The sequence below is a fragment of the Tachysurus fulvidraco genome, chromosome 5 (genome assembly GCF_022655615.1).
Source record: "Tachysurus fulvidraco isolate hzauxx_2018 chromosome 5, HZAU_PFXX_2.0, whole genome shotgun sequence".
NCBI lineage: Eukaryota > Metazoa > Chordata > Actinopteri > Siluriformes > Bagridae > Tachysurus > Tachysurus fulvidraco.
This window is the reverse complement of record NC_062522.1, coordinates 10,337,944-10,356,662: the sequence shown is the minus strand read 5'-3', so window position 1 is coordinate 10,356,662 and position 18,719 is coordinate 10,337,944. Positions and strand designations below refer to the sequence as shown.

Here is an 18,719-nt window from a genome sequence, read left to right as displayed (position 1 = left end):
TCTGCTTTTCTATCTCTATTTGATTTCTCAGTATTTTCTGCTTGTATTAAATCAAAAGCATTCAATGATCCTAGTCCTCTGTGTGTGTCTGTGTGTGTGTGTGTGTGAGTGTGTGTGTGTGCGCGAGAGAGAGAGAGAGACTGTGGAGCTTGTGCAAGCTGTACCACTATAGCCCCTCTGTGACCTGATAACATTTACAGTTGTAATGGATTTTTTTAATACTAGTCATTAACTCCTTTGAAAGAAGGAGGTGGCACAAGATTGTGTGCACCTTTGTTCCTCTGGTATTTCAGCTTTATGACATTGTGTTCCGATATTTCCCTTCCCATCATTTTTGTTTTATAGGGCATGCAGGCAATGCATTTTATTCAGTTTATATCTTTTCATTTTTTTTTATTTTTTTTTTTTACATTTTCACAGTATTTTTTTTTTAGGTTCAATTCATCTGGTTATAATTTTCTTCATTTTAAGCAGGTTTCCTTTCCTTTTGCTGACTCAAATTAAGATCTCCAACAGACATTCTGTATAAAAGCATTTATTGATGTGTAGAAAAATATTTAGCACGTATGAAGATAACAAATGGTCCTTGTGTGTTTGAAAAAATTATCGCTGATGCAATGTGTGTTTAACAACCGTCCTTTTGTAATTTGGCAAAATCTTCCATTCATTGATACCAAGTCACTGTTTTAAACAGAGGGGATTTTCTCAAGTTTATTAACAGGAAATTCAATTTCCTAAATTAAGTCCAATCCACCCTAATGCAAGGAATTCTCCTTTTCCTTTGTCATCATTCTCCTTAATTCTCCCCATTTCAGATAGACCCACCGTTTCAGTTTGTCTTCTTCTGCGGCTTTTTGTTGGTCAGCTCAGTCAGTTGGACTAGATTGAAATACACCAGCAAGGTCAGGAACTGAAGGAAGGAGAACACAGAAACTAGAACCGGGAACAAATCTGGCAGTTTGGTTGGAGGATCCACTGCCACACTCATAAAGCTCAGGCCAGCCATGATGCATAACGACACTCCAAACTGTGAACAAAGAAAACAAAAACCCAGGATGAACAGTACATTTATATAACCAAAACAAAAATATCACCAGACCTATAAGATGCAATGTATATCAAATATAGTCTATAGAGCATGGCTGTAGAGAGGGATCACTAAAGCCTGTGTTAATGATACAATCACTTAAAAGGTCATGGTGGGGTCACTTGTCTATCCTGCTAAAATACCTTAACACAAAGCACGGTGACTGACATTAACCGTTATGTGTCTGCGCGCTTATGAATGTGGAAGAGTATTTGGTGCTTCATTTGTCTTGGCGGAACCTTGTGCTAGCATTCACCCTCCTTGGTTGGTAGCGGTTATGTGATAATGGACAGCTAGCTAGATGGTGGTTGAGTTCTGTGTTTCTGCTTAGGGTTTGTTGCTTACTGTGCACTTGATTATCAGGCTGAGGGTGTGTTTGGACAGACAGTACTGGGTGAGCTTGTGACACGGGCCCAGTCTGAGCTCTTCCAATGAGGTCCTTTCTAGAGCTGAGAGAAGATACACACTGAAGTAGATGAAGGCCAGTGAAGTCACCACGTAAGGCAGGAGCAGACCATCCTTCAGCAGAAGAGGCAGCATGCTACAGGAATATTAAAGCAGCAAAAAGATTAAGATACAAGATAGAACAACTGTTCTAATGATATAAACTGCATTAGTAGAAAACCTTGCAAAACCTTGAGTACGCTGAGTAATTTAGCAACTGAATTAGACCCGCCACTTTTTGACTAAATGAAGCAAAATCTAAGGCAATGTGACTCAGTGACGGGTTCGTGCCACTGAAACAATCCAAGCTTTCAATGTACAACATACTTGTGTGTCTGAGACATTAAACTTGGAAACAGACTGTTGTTTCAATGTATATTCCCTACGAACGGTCGCTCTAACCGTTCAACAAAAACTCCTTCATAGAAAGAAAAGTGGATAACAAAAAGAAATATGTATTCAACAACACAAAAACAATACGTTTAAGGAAACTGCTGGTTTGAATCCACGGCATGCCGAGTAGCGTTAATATGAAAGGCTCTTAATTAAATTATATGTGGATTATGTTGTGATGTGTGTATGCTAGACCATGTGCACGACAGTTACTGAGCAAAAAGTATACAGTCTGAACAGTTTTATTTATTACGGGCCCGGGTTTCATAGTATTGTATAGTATAGTGGTTATATAGTATTGTAATAAAACAACTTGTATTCTATTCTTATATCTGATTGGTTGGAAGGTATTAATTAAATTCCTATTACAGAAGTTCTGACCTTAGACAAATCACCAGTAAATATTAGTGCTCTTGGATACTGTTTCTATAGTAACTTATTCACCGTCACTTGTGTGGCAGATACTACATGCAATCTAAGCCTAACATAAACTTTTTTTGAGGCAATGTGTGTTTATTTTCTGGAAGGAGTCTCCAGTGCCCAACTTTTGCAACAGTCAGAAGTGTCATGATCCATATAAGTATCTGCCACAGCTATAAGTAAGAATGTTGCGTGTTACAGATAGTTTCTTTGTTACATGACAAGCTGCAGGACTCTATAGCTTATATTGCACAGGTGACAACAGGAACCAACGTGTTTTGTACACATTATAACATCATCTATTTAACTTTAACCAAGCTTCTTACCTGAAGGTGGAAGCCACCAGGAACCAAGTGGCCATCAGTGGAAGTTCATTCATCAAAAGGCACACTGGTCTACAAATAAAGAAATTTACATTTATGAAACACACCGGACATTTTGGCAGGTCTTAGCCGCTCAGTAACTATTTTTGCAAACCGTATGTTTAAAGAGAGGAAAGGAGTTAAAAGCCTGAGCGGATTACTGATGTCCTGGTGTTGATCCATGATGCTGTACAGTGTTCCCGGACATAAGGCTCAACAATTACTTAAATTAATTCACCAGTGTATTTATAATTAATAAAGCATTATTTTGAAATATGAATATCTGAATAAATCTACAGTCAATACTCTAACAATTAAAGTTAATTTTATTTATAATTTTGTAGGTAAAATGTTATTTTTAAAACCTCACATCTGCAAAGGTAGTGTAAAGTCACATGCACTTTCTATTTTTTCCCCTATTTTCCTCTTGAAGCTAAAAAGGCCATTTATACACATTTGCTAAGAGCAAATAAATTATCAAAGCCTATTAAATAAATCCCTGCATATGCGATACACGACATACACACATACATATATACACCTATCACTGGTGGTATAAAAGATTATATACATCTTATATAATCTTTATTTTCAAGTGATAGAGAACACACACACACACCTATCACTTGTGGTATAAAAGATTATATTATAATCTTTTATACCACAAGTTATAATAGGAAATAACTTTTCCTTATAAGAGAGGAAATTTCCTTATAATAGCACACACCAAATTGTCATTCCTCTTATAAGGAAATTTGGTGTGTGCTATTATTGGGAAATTATTCTCTCTGCATCATGCCATATCCCATCAGGATGAGATTCTCTGAAATATTATACAGAGTATTTAATTGGCACACACAGTCGTATACAAATGAGTAGTAAACACACACACAGTGTTTGTGTAAGCACTAGACAGGAAAACACATTCATCTGACATCAAAGCTATTATTAACTAGAAAGGGGCTTGTATGTAGGTAGGACCTCACCAAGCCCTCCTATCTGATCCGGTAATTACAGCACCCACTACTGCGCTCCTGTAACACCAATGTGTTCACCCTTAGATCTGATCCGATCACACGTACACAGAGCACTGTGGCCCCGAACGTGTCCCTCCTAATCTGGTGACATGCATTACTGATTGGTTTGAACAGGTGTGCGATATAACTCAACAGTTCATAAAGCAACACTCTGGATAATCTATGTTAATAGATCCATAAACACCTGTAAACGAATACATCATACATTCTATAAATGTACGGTCACACGGTGAGGCAAATGATTCCCAGACGGTGTTAAAGGCAGAATGTAAACCTTCTTCACATTGGGTGTATTTATGTTATGATTTATGTATAATAGACAGGTATACAAATCTATCACAACTGTCAGCTTTTACACTTTAACCACTGATTTCTGACTCATCCATACAAAATGGGTATCATTTGTTTTCTAGTGATGCTTCATAGTCTTTAAACCTGTCTATCTAGTTGTACAAGCTACATCACAAACCACGTCATCAGTTTGCTAATCGGACCACAGAGGGTAAATGAAGAATGTCTCTAGCTCTTTAGCTAGCGTCGTCTGCTAATCTGCCTTCAGATAAATAGCATTTAGACATGCATGGGATTAGATCTACCACAAGAGATGATCTGCTACAGAAGCCGAGATGGTTTGTGGTTAGAAATCTAGCTGATCTTTTGACAGTTTTTCATCTACTGAATGACTTGTCTAATAAAATACTTTGTTGGGTTTGTATCCAGAATGCAGTCAGTTAATATATTCAAGTATTTTATTATAATTACATACATATAACATATAAGCCATACTGAATATAGCAGAATGTGTAAACTTACAAGGCTGGCAGCAGGATAGATTTCTCATGGACTTGAAAGGAGAAGAGGAAAAAGGCCAGTGAGGAGTTCACCTATAGTAGAAGATCATATATGGTTAGTTCGTAAATCTGTAAAAAGATCAACAGATTATAACAAGGGAGTGAAAGAACACAATAACAATACTTACCAAAGCCAGTTTAAATTGCCATAAGGTAGGTTTGGTCAACAATTTAATTGATGAGGGCAAAAGGAATAGGAGAGTCACAGCAAAACTAAAAAGAAAGAAAAAAACACTGGATTTAGAACTGGATTTTCTGACAAAAGGTACAGAGCTTAGACAGCATTGAGCAGTAGTATAGTGGAAAGTGTTGCTGCCTTACAGCTCTAGATATGATCCTGAGCTTGGGTTACTATCGGTGTGGAGTTTTCTATGTTCCCCCTTTAGTTCTTTGGCCTCCTCCTAAAACATGCTAAAACGTGTGTGTGTGTGTGTGTGTGTGTGCGTGTTTGTGAATATCTGTGCTCATGGAGCCCCGATTTGAGCGTATTTCCACTCTCGTAACTGGTATTCCCAGGATAGGCTCTTGATCCAATGTGACCCTCTCTATAATAACACATTAATTGAATATGGATGAATGAATGTATACAGAGCTACAGTAACTAAGTGAGATGTTTAGATTTTTAATAAATGTTCAAGGTCACCAAGCCCAGAGTTATGCAATAGATGCATTCAATTTTAGCTCTTCTCGATGAACGAAATATCAAAATGGAGGAGGTAGCGCAGAGTGAGAGGTAGGTGAGATTCACACGTATCTGAGCGACATTCAGGCTTCTCTCCAACGTGTGCAGGATGAGCTCACTCAGGACTTTATCGAAATATGGCCACTTTTAATCTGGACCTCATAATGCTAATATCACGCAGCAACAAAAGCACAAATAATCCAAGGCCAAGTAATCCCAGGGATTACAAGTTGTAAAGAAAATGCTGCCTTTGTGCCTAAAATAGATTTACAGATTTAATCACACCAAAGACTTGGACTCCATTCACTCAAACGGCACCAGAGAATCTGCCTAGAAAATCTCTCAGATAGACTAGTTTTAACTACTCGGGAGAGCTAAACACATCCCTTTGTTTAGTCAGAAATCTCAACCAAGACCAGCTGCAGATTACCGAGCAGATATCATTGTTCCCAAAAGCTCACGGATATCATTAAGGTCTGATAATCTTCAGCGCACTCAATCGTAATGAGGACTCCAGAAGGTGGACTGAAGGCAGAGAAAGGGTGGATGGTTGGTAAACGGATGGAAGAAGGATTACCTGAGGAGCAGCTGAGTATCTCTGGACAGCAGGGTCTTGATCTTTATCAGGACGTTCAAGCTGCACCATGTGTTTGCCACTTTATCCTACAAGCACGTACACAATCAACAGGACAAATTAAAATTAAGATTTTTTTCCAAGCTGGAACAAGAAGTGTTTGTTTTCCTGTACGCATGTTAACAAATGTTTTTTCTAATACTCAGTATAATAATATCTCTATGATATTACATCAGTAACCACAGTGTTTTACAATCCTTTCCCTCTCAGCAAAATGTATCACCATTAATCTAAAAGTCATAATCTGTGCAGATTTTACATTATTTATTTCATTGTGCACAGTAATAGCCTGGATATTTATTGGAGCATGTAGTTTTTTAGTCCAGAACTTTCCACTGACATAACACATTACAGTAGGTCCACATTAGGTCCCATTGTTTATAGTTCTACTTGTTTGTGAGATCCGATAAAAGAGTCCAAGCTGGTCAAGCTACAACACGATTATAAATACAATAGCTTTGATAATAATGGTTTGTGATTTACATAGCTCATAACTGTAACAACAGTAATCAGAGTAGTTGACCAGCTGAACCAATGAAGAGATGTTTATTAAGCCAGAAGTTGTTTTATTTATATAAACAAACAGGGGACAGTGGTGGCCCTTGAGCAAGGCCCTTAGCCCTCCGTGCTCCAGGGGCGCTGTATTATAGCTGCCCCTGTACTCTGACCCCAACCTCCTCAGTTGTGAAGAAAAGAATATGAATGTGCTGTAATGTACATGTGGCAATAATAAAGGCTTCTTCTTATTATATGTATATATTCTTAGTCTGTAACCTAGTGAACCAGTACCACTGTTGATGTATTCATTGATGGAGACTTCAAACCACTTTTGTACGTCACTCTGCACAAGTACATCTGCCAAATGCTGTAAATGTTAAATTTTGATGTCTGAAGCTTATGTTTGATGTCTGAAGTCCGTTTACCAAGCAAATGTGATATCATTACACACTCGTATCAAACCACCACGTGTTGTAGAATAATCTCCCGTTAGCTTTCTTCTGTGATCTTTGACAGTGTGCATTTAGCAAAAGTAGCTGGAATCATGTAACAGCTGTATCATTTTTATCCTCAATACACTGTGATTCAGAACACAAAGCGATTCAGATAGTACTTTATGATTTTATGTGGTATGTAATAAAAATGAGTTTCCATTTGAATCCGGGTTTTTCGATTCATTTTAGAGTTTTTTTCTTGCCACTGTTATCTCCGTCTTGCTCGTTATAGATCTAAATGTGAGTTTCTGTAATGTGTTTACTGTTAAAAACTTGTCTGTACAAATAACATTTAATTACATTAATAGGTTCCTTCCAGTTTAACTTCATTAACAAGAAAAAAAACAGATTTACAGTATTTTTTATTTATTGATTTTATTATTATTTAATAATTATTTGATTATTGTGTAGGTGCGATTACACTCATTTAAGAAGTAATTCAACTACAATGGAGAATGGAAAAAGGGAGAATTTTCTACTGTAAATAAAAAAAAGACAAACAGTATTTTGGCTGCATCAGAACCAGATACTCTTTAAATCCCAGTAGCTGTAAGTCATAATACCGGGTTACCAGATTTGAGCTCACAACTATGGTGAGCTTCTTTAAATACACTGCAACTTCTTAAGAGAAAGCAAATAAGTGGCATTACTCTACGTAATCATTTCCCAACTGAAAGTGCAATAAAAATTCCCCTGTGACATATGGACAGTGAGGCTGGAGGTTACAAGCTACTCGCTCGTGTCATGAGTTTCCCTGTCAAGCAAGTGGCATGTCAAAAAAAAAAAAAAAAAGCTATGCACTTATTTGTAAACTCAGGCACATGGGGTCAAATGTGTGCGAGTCAGCTCCCGACTCCTCTTTCTGCATGCCAAGCACATTCCTCTACACTGACCACCCTAAAGCAGCGAGTATCACATCATGAAACTTACCCTTCTCATTCCAAATTCCGAGTCTATGTGTTTGGAATAACCACCAATACACTCTCCCCTTTGACCCTGGAGTAGTCTTGGATCTGTTTCAGTGTCAAAAAGCCTGATTTGTCCCTTGTGTGAGAGTCAGCCTGTCTGAACAACATGCCCCTGACTCCATTTCTTTACGAGAGCAACTTGATGCTTGGCCGGAGTGATCTTGCTTACATGGCCACTAATGCTATTAGTTCAAGCAAGCAAAGCGTGACCCTCATGGCCTGCCTACACACACACACTCACACAGATAACCGTGCCATTTTGAATGCTGTTCCCCAAATAACACACACTCATGGACACATGCTCAGTTCATCAGCTAGGCAAACTCTCTCACTTTTACAGCCATCAGAGTGTCCAGGTTAGAGTTGCTCACACTTTGTGTATTATGTTAGCATCATGTCACAAGCGAGAATGATAGACGCTAACTTGTTAGTCGACACACAGCACTACGGTTTCCGGTTTAAGCGTGAGCTTGTGTTACTGCCTGTGTGGAGTTCTACATGTTCTCCACTGTGTCACTCACGCTCACTCGCTCGCTCACCCCCTCTCACATACGTTTGCACATCTGCTCACGCACACATATTTTGTACAGTGATGCCGCGGGATACAAGTGCTTTGACATATGAATTTTTTGAGATATGAGCTGTGATTCAACCAAAATTTTGACTTGAGATACGAGCAAATTTTTGAGATACGAGCATCTGAGCCACCGCCGCCGAAACAAAGATCCCCAACAACCACGTGTGAGATACGAGCATCCGAGCCGCCACTGCCGAAACAAAGGTCCCCAGCAACTACATGTGCTCTGTTTCCCCCGCCTCAGCTTCCCGCGTCTCACTCGGTTAAAGCCGCCTTTCCACTGCACACGACAAACGACGGCCGATAAACCGGAAGTCATTCATTTCCTATGGAGTCGCAAAGGCGCTGCGTGAGGTGCTGACCATCTGCAGATCTGTAATTTTTGGATCCGTTTTGAACGTTGTATCCGTTAAAAAATTTGAACTTGTGCGACTACACCGCATCCGATATGCCGACCAGACAGGTTTTTATTAAAACGACCGGCAGATGTTAGTGAGGAAAGAGTGACAAAAAAGGCAAAAACAAGTGAAGAGAAAAGCGATGAAGAAAATTAAGAAAAATGAATGTAAAGAAAACAGAAATTGTAGCAATTAAGTTCAGATAAGTTAAGAAAATTTCAGTTAAGTTCATTAATTTTAGTGAAGTTTATTAAAGTTCCATTTAAGTGTAAAGTAGCATTAAGAGTGTACAGTAGCGAGTAAGTGAACGAAAGTGAAAGTGTAATTCCTCCTAACTCCTCCGCCTGTTTACTCCTCCCTCAACCTCCGTGCGCATCTTCCGTAAAGTAAAACCAGTTTATTTTTTAAACATTGTCTTTTATTACTGTATGTTTTTATACAATATTTGTCATTTATAAATACAGGTACTGTACATTTTTCATATTCAAAACACAAACAAAACAACTGGAGTGGAATTTTGCGAGCTGGAACGGATTAATGGGATTTCAATTCATTTAAACGGGGAAAATTGTTTTGAGATACGAGCAAGGTCGCGGAACGAAATAAACTCGAATCTCGAGGCATCACTGTATTTAGTTTAGCATTCCGAGAGTTTTTCTTGTGTAACCTTAATCTTAAAAATTAACTGACAGTGCAATGCAACACAAAAGCAAAGCTTCGCATCATGCTGATATTCTGAAAAGCCATGTGTGTCCTCTTCTGGTAAACATGGCAATATATTCAGAGTTAATTAATAAAAATAAATTTCACTGTGTCACTAGCCTACAGATTTCACTGTGTCACTAGCCTTCAGTCTAATCCTATTATTTTTTCAGCTTGTTAGCTGTAACACTGCTCTCGCCACCTGTGACTGTAGTCTCTCTGTGTGTTATAAGGTAAACGTGATCCGCGATAGTCATTGATTCTGAAATGATCTCTGAGGAATTGTACATGTAAATTTCTAGATCATGAGTTCAAATCCCAGCACTGCCAATCTGACACTACAGGGTCCATGAGCAAGGCCCTTAACCCTCAGCTGCTCAGTCTATACAAAATGAGCTAAACTTTAGTCACTCTGGATAAGGGTGTCTGCCATACACCATACAAATGGACTGAAATCAATAAACACATGCAATGAATACTGAACTGACTAAAAAAGAGGAAACTATTGTATCTGTTCAGACATGACTGGGCTTTAGTGAAACTGTGAACCTTTTGAGTGCAAGGACGTACCTCGAATAAACCGCGGTCCACTGGGAACAAGCGATGCAGAACCTGCAGTATCTGCTGTAGGTCTGACAGGAAAGGCAACCAGCAGAGGGCAAAAGTCACCAGCACAGTCAATGAGATCTTCACTAACAGAAGCAGCCTGTAAGAATATAATAATAATAATAATAATAATAATAATAATAATAATAATAATAATAATAATAATAATAATAATAATGATAATAATAATATACATGTATAGCAGGGTAACAAAGAGCTCAGCTCAAAACGTCTGTAGTAGCTTATACAAAAAGAAAGAATTCTCAAAAAGCTATGATGAAAGTTTATTATCTATATCTTAAGTCAAGTCAAGAAGCTTTTATTGTAATTTCAACCGTATATAGCTGTTGCAGTACACAGTGAAATGAGACAACGTTTCTCCAGGCTCATGGTGCTACATAAAACAAAGACAGGGCTAAGGACATGTAAGTAGTCTTAGCCACATAAAGTGCATCTGTGCAACCTGGTGGAAACAGTGCAGGACAAGACAGACAAGACAGTGCAGGACAATACAAACAAGACAGTGCAGGACAATACAAACAAGACAGACAAGACAGTGCAGGACAATACAAACAAGACAGACAAGACAGTGCAGGACAATACAAACAAGACAGACAAGACAGTGCAGGACAATACAAACAAGACAGACAAGACAGTGCAGGACAATACAAACAAGACAGACAAGACAGTGCAGGACGATACAAACAAGACAGACAAGACAGTGCAGGACGATACAAACAAGACAGACAAGACAGTGCAGGAAAATACAAACAAGACAGACAAGACAATGCAGGACAATACAAACAAGACAGACAATACAGTGCAGGACAATACAAACAAGACAGACAAGACAGTGGAGGACAATACAAACAAGACAGACAAGACAGTGCAGGACAGTGGAGGACAAGACAGTGCAGGACAAGACAGACAAGATAGTGCAGACTAAAGTTTACAAGACAATACACAAAATACAAAAAAGACAGTACACAAAAAACAGTTGTTGTAACACATTATTGTTTCAATGATTATAATGTACACAGGGACTTATTACATGTATTGATGTTTCACACAAACAGATATATATTTATTGATATGGCAATGTTTTTCTTTTTCTGTGAAGAACCATATAATTTAACGTTTATGGAAGGAGTCTTCAGTGCCAGTCAGAGGTAAAGCTGTTTCTTTAGGTTTTCTACACATGAAAGTCAGCAGGAAGAAAGAGACTCATGGTAACATAATATAGAGAGAGAGAGATAAAAAAGGAATGACTTTACAGCTGCTGTAACATATGTGATAAAGGTATGAAAGAATGATGTTTTGATAAGTATTAGCTTCGCCAAACAGCTGTGGTGTGGTGTAAGAGGAATAAAACACTTTTGATAACGTTGTTAATGGAAAATAATCAACTCTGTATTTCTAAGGATAACCCCGCTAACCCTAACTTCAGGCTGCCGTTATTTTTATTGAATATTTTCCAAATCTTCAATCCCCATCATGTTTTATTCCTTACACAGAACATGGTATAACAAGCAGCACCCACTCCACGAGAATGTCAGCAATGTCTTCTATCCTTAAACAGTTTCAGTTTGCCGTAGGTGTGTCTGTTTGAGCTGCTGACTCTTCTCAGCTGTAGTAGTAAAACTGGACACACGGGCATTGCAGGGAAGCTAGAGCATGGTCAGAGGGTCATCTGGACATATTTTTCAAAGTAATCGAACCCAACAATGCAATGGCTACCAAATGCCTCCGGTGCACTGTTACTACATCAACAAATGTAAAGTAGCCTGAGTGTGAGTCAGGGTAATGAGAAGAATAACCTGTAGGGCTGAATAAGGGCCGAGATCTACACTGCACTGAGGTATTCTCAGTATTTCCAGCTAGGAATGCTATCTGAGGTGTAATAATGGAATGAAAGTCTTGGATTAATTTCTATCATTATCAGACTTGGACATAATCTATTAAACTAACTTCTGTCTGGTCCTAAATGCAACTGGAGATTTAAATGAATTCTAATCCCAGTACGTTTGCTGGGAAAAGAGAGACTACACGAGACAAGAACTGGATTGTACATTATACACCAGTTGGATGGGAAGTGGGATGTGGTAGCTCAGTGGTTAAGGTGCTGGACTACTTATTGAAAGACAGTGAGCTTCAATCCCAGGGTCACCAAACTGCCATTCATGGGCCCCTGAGAAATTGCCCTCAATCTTCAAATGCTCGGCCATAAATGTAAATGTTAGGTTCAAGATAGGCCAGGTATAATTAGTCCAGTTAAAATTACTTATATTTAGAGGCAGGGGTACATCAATGGTTAAAGCTGATCCGAAGAAGGTCAGGGGTTCAAGCAGAAGCCCCACCAACCTGCCATTGTTGGGCCCTTGAGCAAGTCCCAATATAAATACTATCTACATTTCCACTTCATGGTTCAAAACAGTTACTAAAGTAAAGTTAATGACATTATCAGCAGACAGGACAAACTCTAATTTTCAAGAATATAATTTTTGACATCAAATATGAAAGCTCATCAGAGGGAAACGAAGCAGGGACGTCAATTTTACTAGACGCCCCTTCATTGGGAATATACAAATCTCTGTGAGACAGCCAGTTACTCTATATGAATTTCTCTTTCATAGAACTGTTGTATAAAAGCAATATCACATGAGCTCGAGTGTGGTTCAACTGAATATCGGCACTGCTGTAAATACCAATGGCCAAATGACAGATGTTTGAATATTCAATATAGCCGCACTCATGCTTGTGTGATATTGCAAAATTAAATAATATGGAGGTGGATCTGCGGTGCTTTGGGGCTGTTCTATGTGCCATTGGTTCAGGAGCTAAAAATGGCATTGGTGGCATTATTAAATCTTCAAAGTACCTGGATATTTCAGCCTAAAACCTGGTTATCTCTGACTGGCAGTTCATACATGGCCTCACTTATTGCTTTCAGTGATATGATAAAACAAACAAACTTCCAAATACTTCCATGCAGTCTCAGTCTTCAGGTTTAAACCCTACAAAACCCTGGTGATCTGGATTGAACAGAGACATCCACATGTACATATTTAAGAACATAAAGGAGCTTAAAATGTTTCTTACCCTTTGCCCAGAAGGCCCTGTTTAATACATCTGCCTAAAAGGTAGCAGAAGAAAGGCAACGCATGGTACAACTCCATCTGTTTGTAGTTGAGTGCCAAGGTGAAGGCCAAAGACCCGAGCAGGTCCCGACCCAAACCGAGTGCCACTACACCCAGTAACGCCAAGCCCAGACTCACATTGTTATATCTGACCAGGGGTTAAGGCTTGCTGCAAAATGCTGATGTAATCATTCTTTTTTTTTTTGTCACCATGCAATCATGAATGAGAGAGATTACACATTTTAAAGGATATTGAAAATGACCAAAATCGATTAGGATGAGTCCTGGGTAAAGTAGGATGCACAAAGCCGTGGCAGTCTTGTACAGAAATACACAATGATGATCAAAATATACTGTATGCTTATGAATGAATCAATTAAACAAAATGGCAGACAACCGCATTACCTTCTTTTTGTAGGATCCTTCGCTGAGGTAGAAGCAGTACAGGAGAACTGCTGGAATGTAGATCAGTATATCTGAGAAAAGAACTGGGGAGTGGGAGAGGAATGTCAAAGGAACATAAAAACACAGCAACGAACTGGTTTTGTGGATGTTCTGAGGCATTAGACATATCAATATATAAAGGAATAGAAAATAAAGGGTAATGAGATTATTAATACATTTTTCAAAATTAATCAGTGGCAAATCACTATAGAATAAGAGGAATAAAACACTTAGGGTATGTGCTGTTATTGAAAAAGCTGAGCTGATCCAAAGCTCCCACTTTCGGCTTTTCCCATTAGGGTTCGCCACAGCGAATCATCTGTTTCCAGCTAACTCTATCCTAGGGCAGGGTGATAAAACGATAACGATATGTATCGCGATAGACATGTGATTGATATCAATAAAAATGTGTTCGATAAAACGTTCGATATTTTTTATTCTTTGTCGGAAGAAAACAGAGGTTGCGAAGCAAGTTTGGTTGCATTAACAAAGGCAAGCGCTCTCTGGTAACCTAGCAACGTAGGGAGTGACACGCTAACAGCCAATCATGTAACAGTATCATGTTTGGTTGTGCCATATCATTGTCTCATGCTGGTCTTCTGGATTCCTCTTCAGTAACCAGCGACTGATAAGCAGAAAGTGAGCCACAGCGAGCGAGGAAATTGTAAATAAAAGAGGAAAAGTCAGCTACTTTTTCATATTTCTGCAGGTTTTATATTTCAATGTTACTGTACTGTATCAGGTTTGTTTTTTTATATTACAGATGTATCTCAGTCTACCTCAGTTTTATTTATGTTTACAAAACACTGCACAAATTTTAAAACACTTTATTCACCAGAAGGTGAACAGCTAGCGAACGTCCTACCACTAAACTAAATTCTCAGGTTTCTCTATGTTTATATTTAACACTTTGCACTATTTTATTATACTTTATTAAGCATTTCTTAAGTTTTCTTTAATTTTGCACCTTAAATGTTAAGAGATAATTGTTCATTGTGTTCATTGTGACTTTAGACTTATGTTTACATTTTAATTATTTGAATTTTCCTGGTTGTTGACATTTCTGTCTTAATAAATGAGGTGATTCTGATCAGAGGAAGGTTAAGTTTAAAATAAAAATGTTTAAATGTAATATATTTTTCTCCTGGTCCATATTTTAAATTGGTCATAAAAAATATCAATAATTCGACCGATACGAAACACTGATATCGTGATACAGTTTTCAGCCATATCGCCCAGCCCTACTCTATCTTCGGCATCGTCTACTCTCGCACCAACTAACTTCATGTAAATATCCTCAGATTGAATAGAATACTTTTACAATGCCACGTTTAGTGTTGATTAAGAACACGGTTACACTGGTGATAGCAGGTTTCAAAAGAAATTAGTCTGTTAATTACAGTGTTAGACAATACGTGCATCATTCACTAAAGTTTTAAAAACTACAAAAGTTTGTAGTGAGATACACAGCAATTGTATTTGTGTTGGTGTTCCACTATACTACCGCTTCCTGTCCATGCGATCAGCAAACTCCATGTTAGTTGAGTTCAACACAAAATGCAAACTAATGTCATTATGTAACAGATTCAAAGAGCAGAATTTAGTCTGAATTCAAAACAATTTAATATTTATATAACATTAAGATTGGCAGACTCTCTAATGGCCCCAAATACAAAAAAAAGGCTTGAGCTTGTCCGTGCTCACCTGTGGCCCTCATGAATAATTTATGAGAAGTGCTCTCATAACCTCTGGAAGTGCGCAACTCCACCCATGCAGAATTAATCAGCTTTGCGCTACACACAGACAAAATCAAAAAGATAAATCATAAACAAATCAGAGATGCAGTTCATTTTGATGTCCATGTCAACAGTGTCTTACAAATGCTTTACTAGTATGAAATAGTATAAATGTTGGAGATGACTTTAGGATCTGTATTATCTGTATCTGTACATCAAGGTAAAAAAAATACATACATTTACATACACACACATACATACACATGTGTATATATATATATATATATATATATATATATATATATATATATATATATATATATATATGTGTGTATATATATGTATATATATATATATATATATATATATATATATATATATATATATATATATATATACACACACACACAGCTTGATCACATAGCATTAAGCGTAAGTTGGACACTTACACATGAGCACATAAGAGACTGTGGTAGGCTGTTAGTGGAGGATAATCTAGGCCCCAGTAGTTCAGGTCATTGTCTGTAGTGTTGAAGTACCTTTAAAAGTGCAGAAACAATATTGTAGCATCATGAAACAGTGAAAATGTTCTTAGCATTATTAAACTGCAGCCCTGTCACATTCTTGAATCTGATTGGTCAGAAGGTGATGAATAACAGTCTGTAACTGTAGCTCTGCCAGCTCATTCTAATCACAGATTTATATTAAAACACGTCTATAATTCCTTTCTACAGTAATAAATCATTCATAGAATCTTGTATGGATGACAATTCGCTCACACTCTAATAACAGATTTTAAAAACGTAAGAAGACATTTAAAGGAGACAAAAGAGTCAATTCTTTGTAAAATAAGTCAATGTGTTTTACATTTATGGCATTTAGCAGACACCTTTATCCAGAGTAACTTACAATTTATATCAATTTATACAACCGAGCAACAGATGGTTAAGGGCTTTGCTCAAGGGCCCAGCAGTGGCAGCTCGGTGAAGCTGGGATTCGAACTCATGACCTTCCAATAAGTAGTCCAACACCTTAACCACTAGTCTACCGCATCCCTATTTTCCGATACAGGAGAGTTCCTGGGATAAGTGACTCTGACCAGGATAAAGTGCTTTGCAAATGTAAAAGAATAAAGGTAGGAAATGTGGAACAAAACAGAGGCTGATGAGGGTATTGGGCTGGTGAGGTTATTGATTGTTTACCCCTGCAATAGTATAATACATGTGATAACATGTGAGGAACAATCATACTGGATGTTCTACATGATTGTATGTAACTATAAACGGATAAAAATAACACTTCAGATAACAGCTGTTACTGGAAAAGAATCAGTTTTAGTCATTAATCATTAAAAAAACATACATGTTGTGATTTATTTCTTATTGAAATATATATATATATATATAATTCTCAGTGATAAGAAATTAATGAATGAATGAACCAACCAATCTTGAGCCGGTAGGTTGTACGTCACTTCCTGCCAGTGCCTCTGGGCTTCATAATCTCCAAACATTGGTGTTTTGCCAGCGCCTGTTTTTATTAGTATCATTAAATAACAGATTTGATCAAAATGTCTTCTTCTTGAAACCCATTATTTAGTTAAATAATAGTTTTAATATTAATCTTCCACTTTATATTCGTGTTTTAATCACTGAGTTACTAACCTGAGTAAGAGTTAAAAGACACAGCCCATCTCAACGTAACCGCAGTCAAAACACACAGTGAAATAAGGCTCCATTTCTCCATTTCTGGATCCCTTTTAAAACGTGCAGTAATTATCCTCAACTCTGCAGCCCCTACTTCCTTAAACATCACGTCAGCACAACGATAACGCAGATCTATATCTCATAACCAAGCAGAATTTTTCTTCCGGATGATTTGTAGATCGGGAAAACGGTTAGTAGCTAGAGCGGCGCTTACTGATGACGTAAATGTCATGTCGAAAAATAAATAAATAAAACAGTCTCTAGCTGTACTTTTGAAATATTTATAAAATACATATATGGGGTCGTTATTAATTATATTTTTTTTTCCTTCCATTTTTTTTATAGTCATAATTGACACATTATGATAATTAAAGGAGTAGTTTGGCTCAGAATGAAATCCAGATTTATCCAATTGACCTCAAATGTAAACCATAAATAATACCAAGAATGGACTGATGACAAATTTTGCAGTTTTAAACCTGTATGGCCAGATTTACTTTGTCCATGCTACAGTTTCTCAATAGCACTACCTGCTGGACAATAAACTCTTATTCTTTATTAAATCACAAACATCCAGGGCCAAAGAAAATAAATTAAACACTTAATATACAACTTATTATAAATTATGAATTAAAAAATGTTTTAGTTTTTTTTAAGTAAGCCAGAATGAAATAGACATGCTAATGTGTCAGGTTTAGACACCATAAGGCCAGTTTTATATAAGGCCAATACAATAACAAAATCAATTATCTTATTTAAGCTAATTTTATATATAGACAAATATATGCCTAATTAACGCTAAAGGCCTGACTGTAATTTCCAAAGTATGATCTAATGTTTTATCAATACAATTCCTATAATCCAGGCAAGTCCAAGTTCATCCCTTATATAACATGTTCCTATCTGTTAAATTCAGCAACTGATCCATAAAAGTGTGGACATCTATCTTATTAGCATTACTGAAGATACATGAACTTACCTTACCTTGCTTAAACTCCTCTTGATGCTGAATAAAATTATGTAAAGTGGAAAATCAATCCAGACAAATTACACAAGAAATATATACACAAGGAGCATATAGTCATTTACACAATTTGCAAACATACAACATACAAACAGGAATATGTACAATATGTATCTATAGCACTGTCACATGATATGTAGGTGATAATCCTCCATGAAAATGAGGTGTTCTTTCAAGAGCACCAGGATAAATTCCTACACAATGCGTTTTCATTCAACACTGCATCGTTTTATTTCTACTAATATACTAATAACATACTCTGTTGAAAGTTTCTACTAAAACAAAGCAAAACAATTTATTTTCCACAACAGGGGCAGAAGAAGAAAACCCTTAATTTTTTAGATATCTACAGATAAGAACTGTATGGGAAACTTTAGGCTGTAATAGTAATAGTAATACACCATGTAATAGTAACATACCAGTTTTTGTTTGTTTGTTTGTTTGTTTTTTGGCTTTCCTCTATAATTCTGTTTGTTGTACGAGAGGTTGTTATATAAATGTGTGTATTTATATATTTGT

General features: G+C 37.2%; 1 protein-coding gene across 1 annotated transcript; it reads right to left on the bottom strand.

Annotated features, from left to right (window-relative positions):
- Positions 1–519: 519 nt before the first annotated feature.
- alg6 (ALG6 alpha-1,3-glucosyltransferase) lies at positions 520–17,363 on the bottom strand. The gene is made up of 14 exons (XM_027147206.2): positions 17,135–17,363; positions 16,916–17,000; positions 15,920–16,009; positions 15,439–15,527; positions 13,696–13,778; positions 13,544–13,608; positions 13,253–13,438; positions 10,118–10,253; positions 5,854–5,939; positions 4,723–4,807; positions 4,557–4,627; positions 2,671–2,739; positions 1,433–1,628; positions 520–1,027 (listed from the first exon to the last, which is right to left on the bottom strand). Exons 1-14 carry the CDS (start codon positions 17,280–17,282, stop codon positions 830–832), a joined length of 1,587 nt encoding a protein of 528 aa, XP_027003007.2. The 5' UTR covers positions 17,283–17,363; the 3' UTR covers positions 520–829.
- Positions 17,364–18,719: the final 1,356 nt, after the last annotated feature.

What these genes read in the sequence shown, in the direction of transcription:
- alg6 (XM_027147206.2), bottom strand. Translation starts at nt 17,282, where the DNA reads ATGTTTAAGGAAGTAGGGGCTGCAGAGTTGAGGATAATTACTGCACGT. An exon ending in ATCGATTTTGGTCATTTTCA is followed by an intron (nt 13,439 to 13,543) that starts ATATCCTTTAAA and finishes ACCCCTGGTCAG; the next exon opens with ATATAACAATGTGAGTCTGG. An exon ending in GCCTGATAATCAAGTGCACA is followed by an intron (nt 1,028 to 1,432) that starts GTAAGCAACAAA and finishes CTTTGTTCACAG; the next exon opens with TTTGGAGTGTCGTTATGCAT.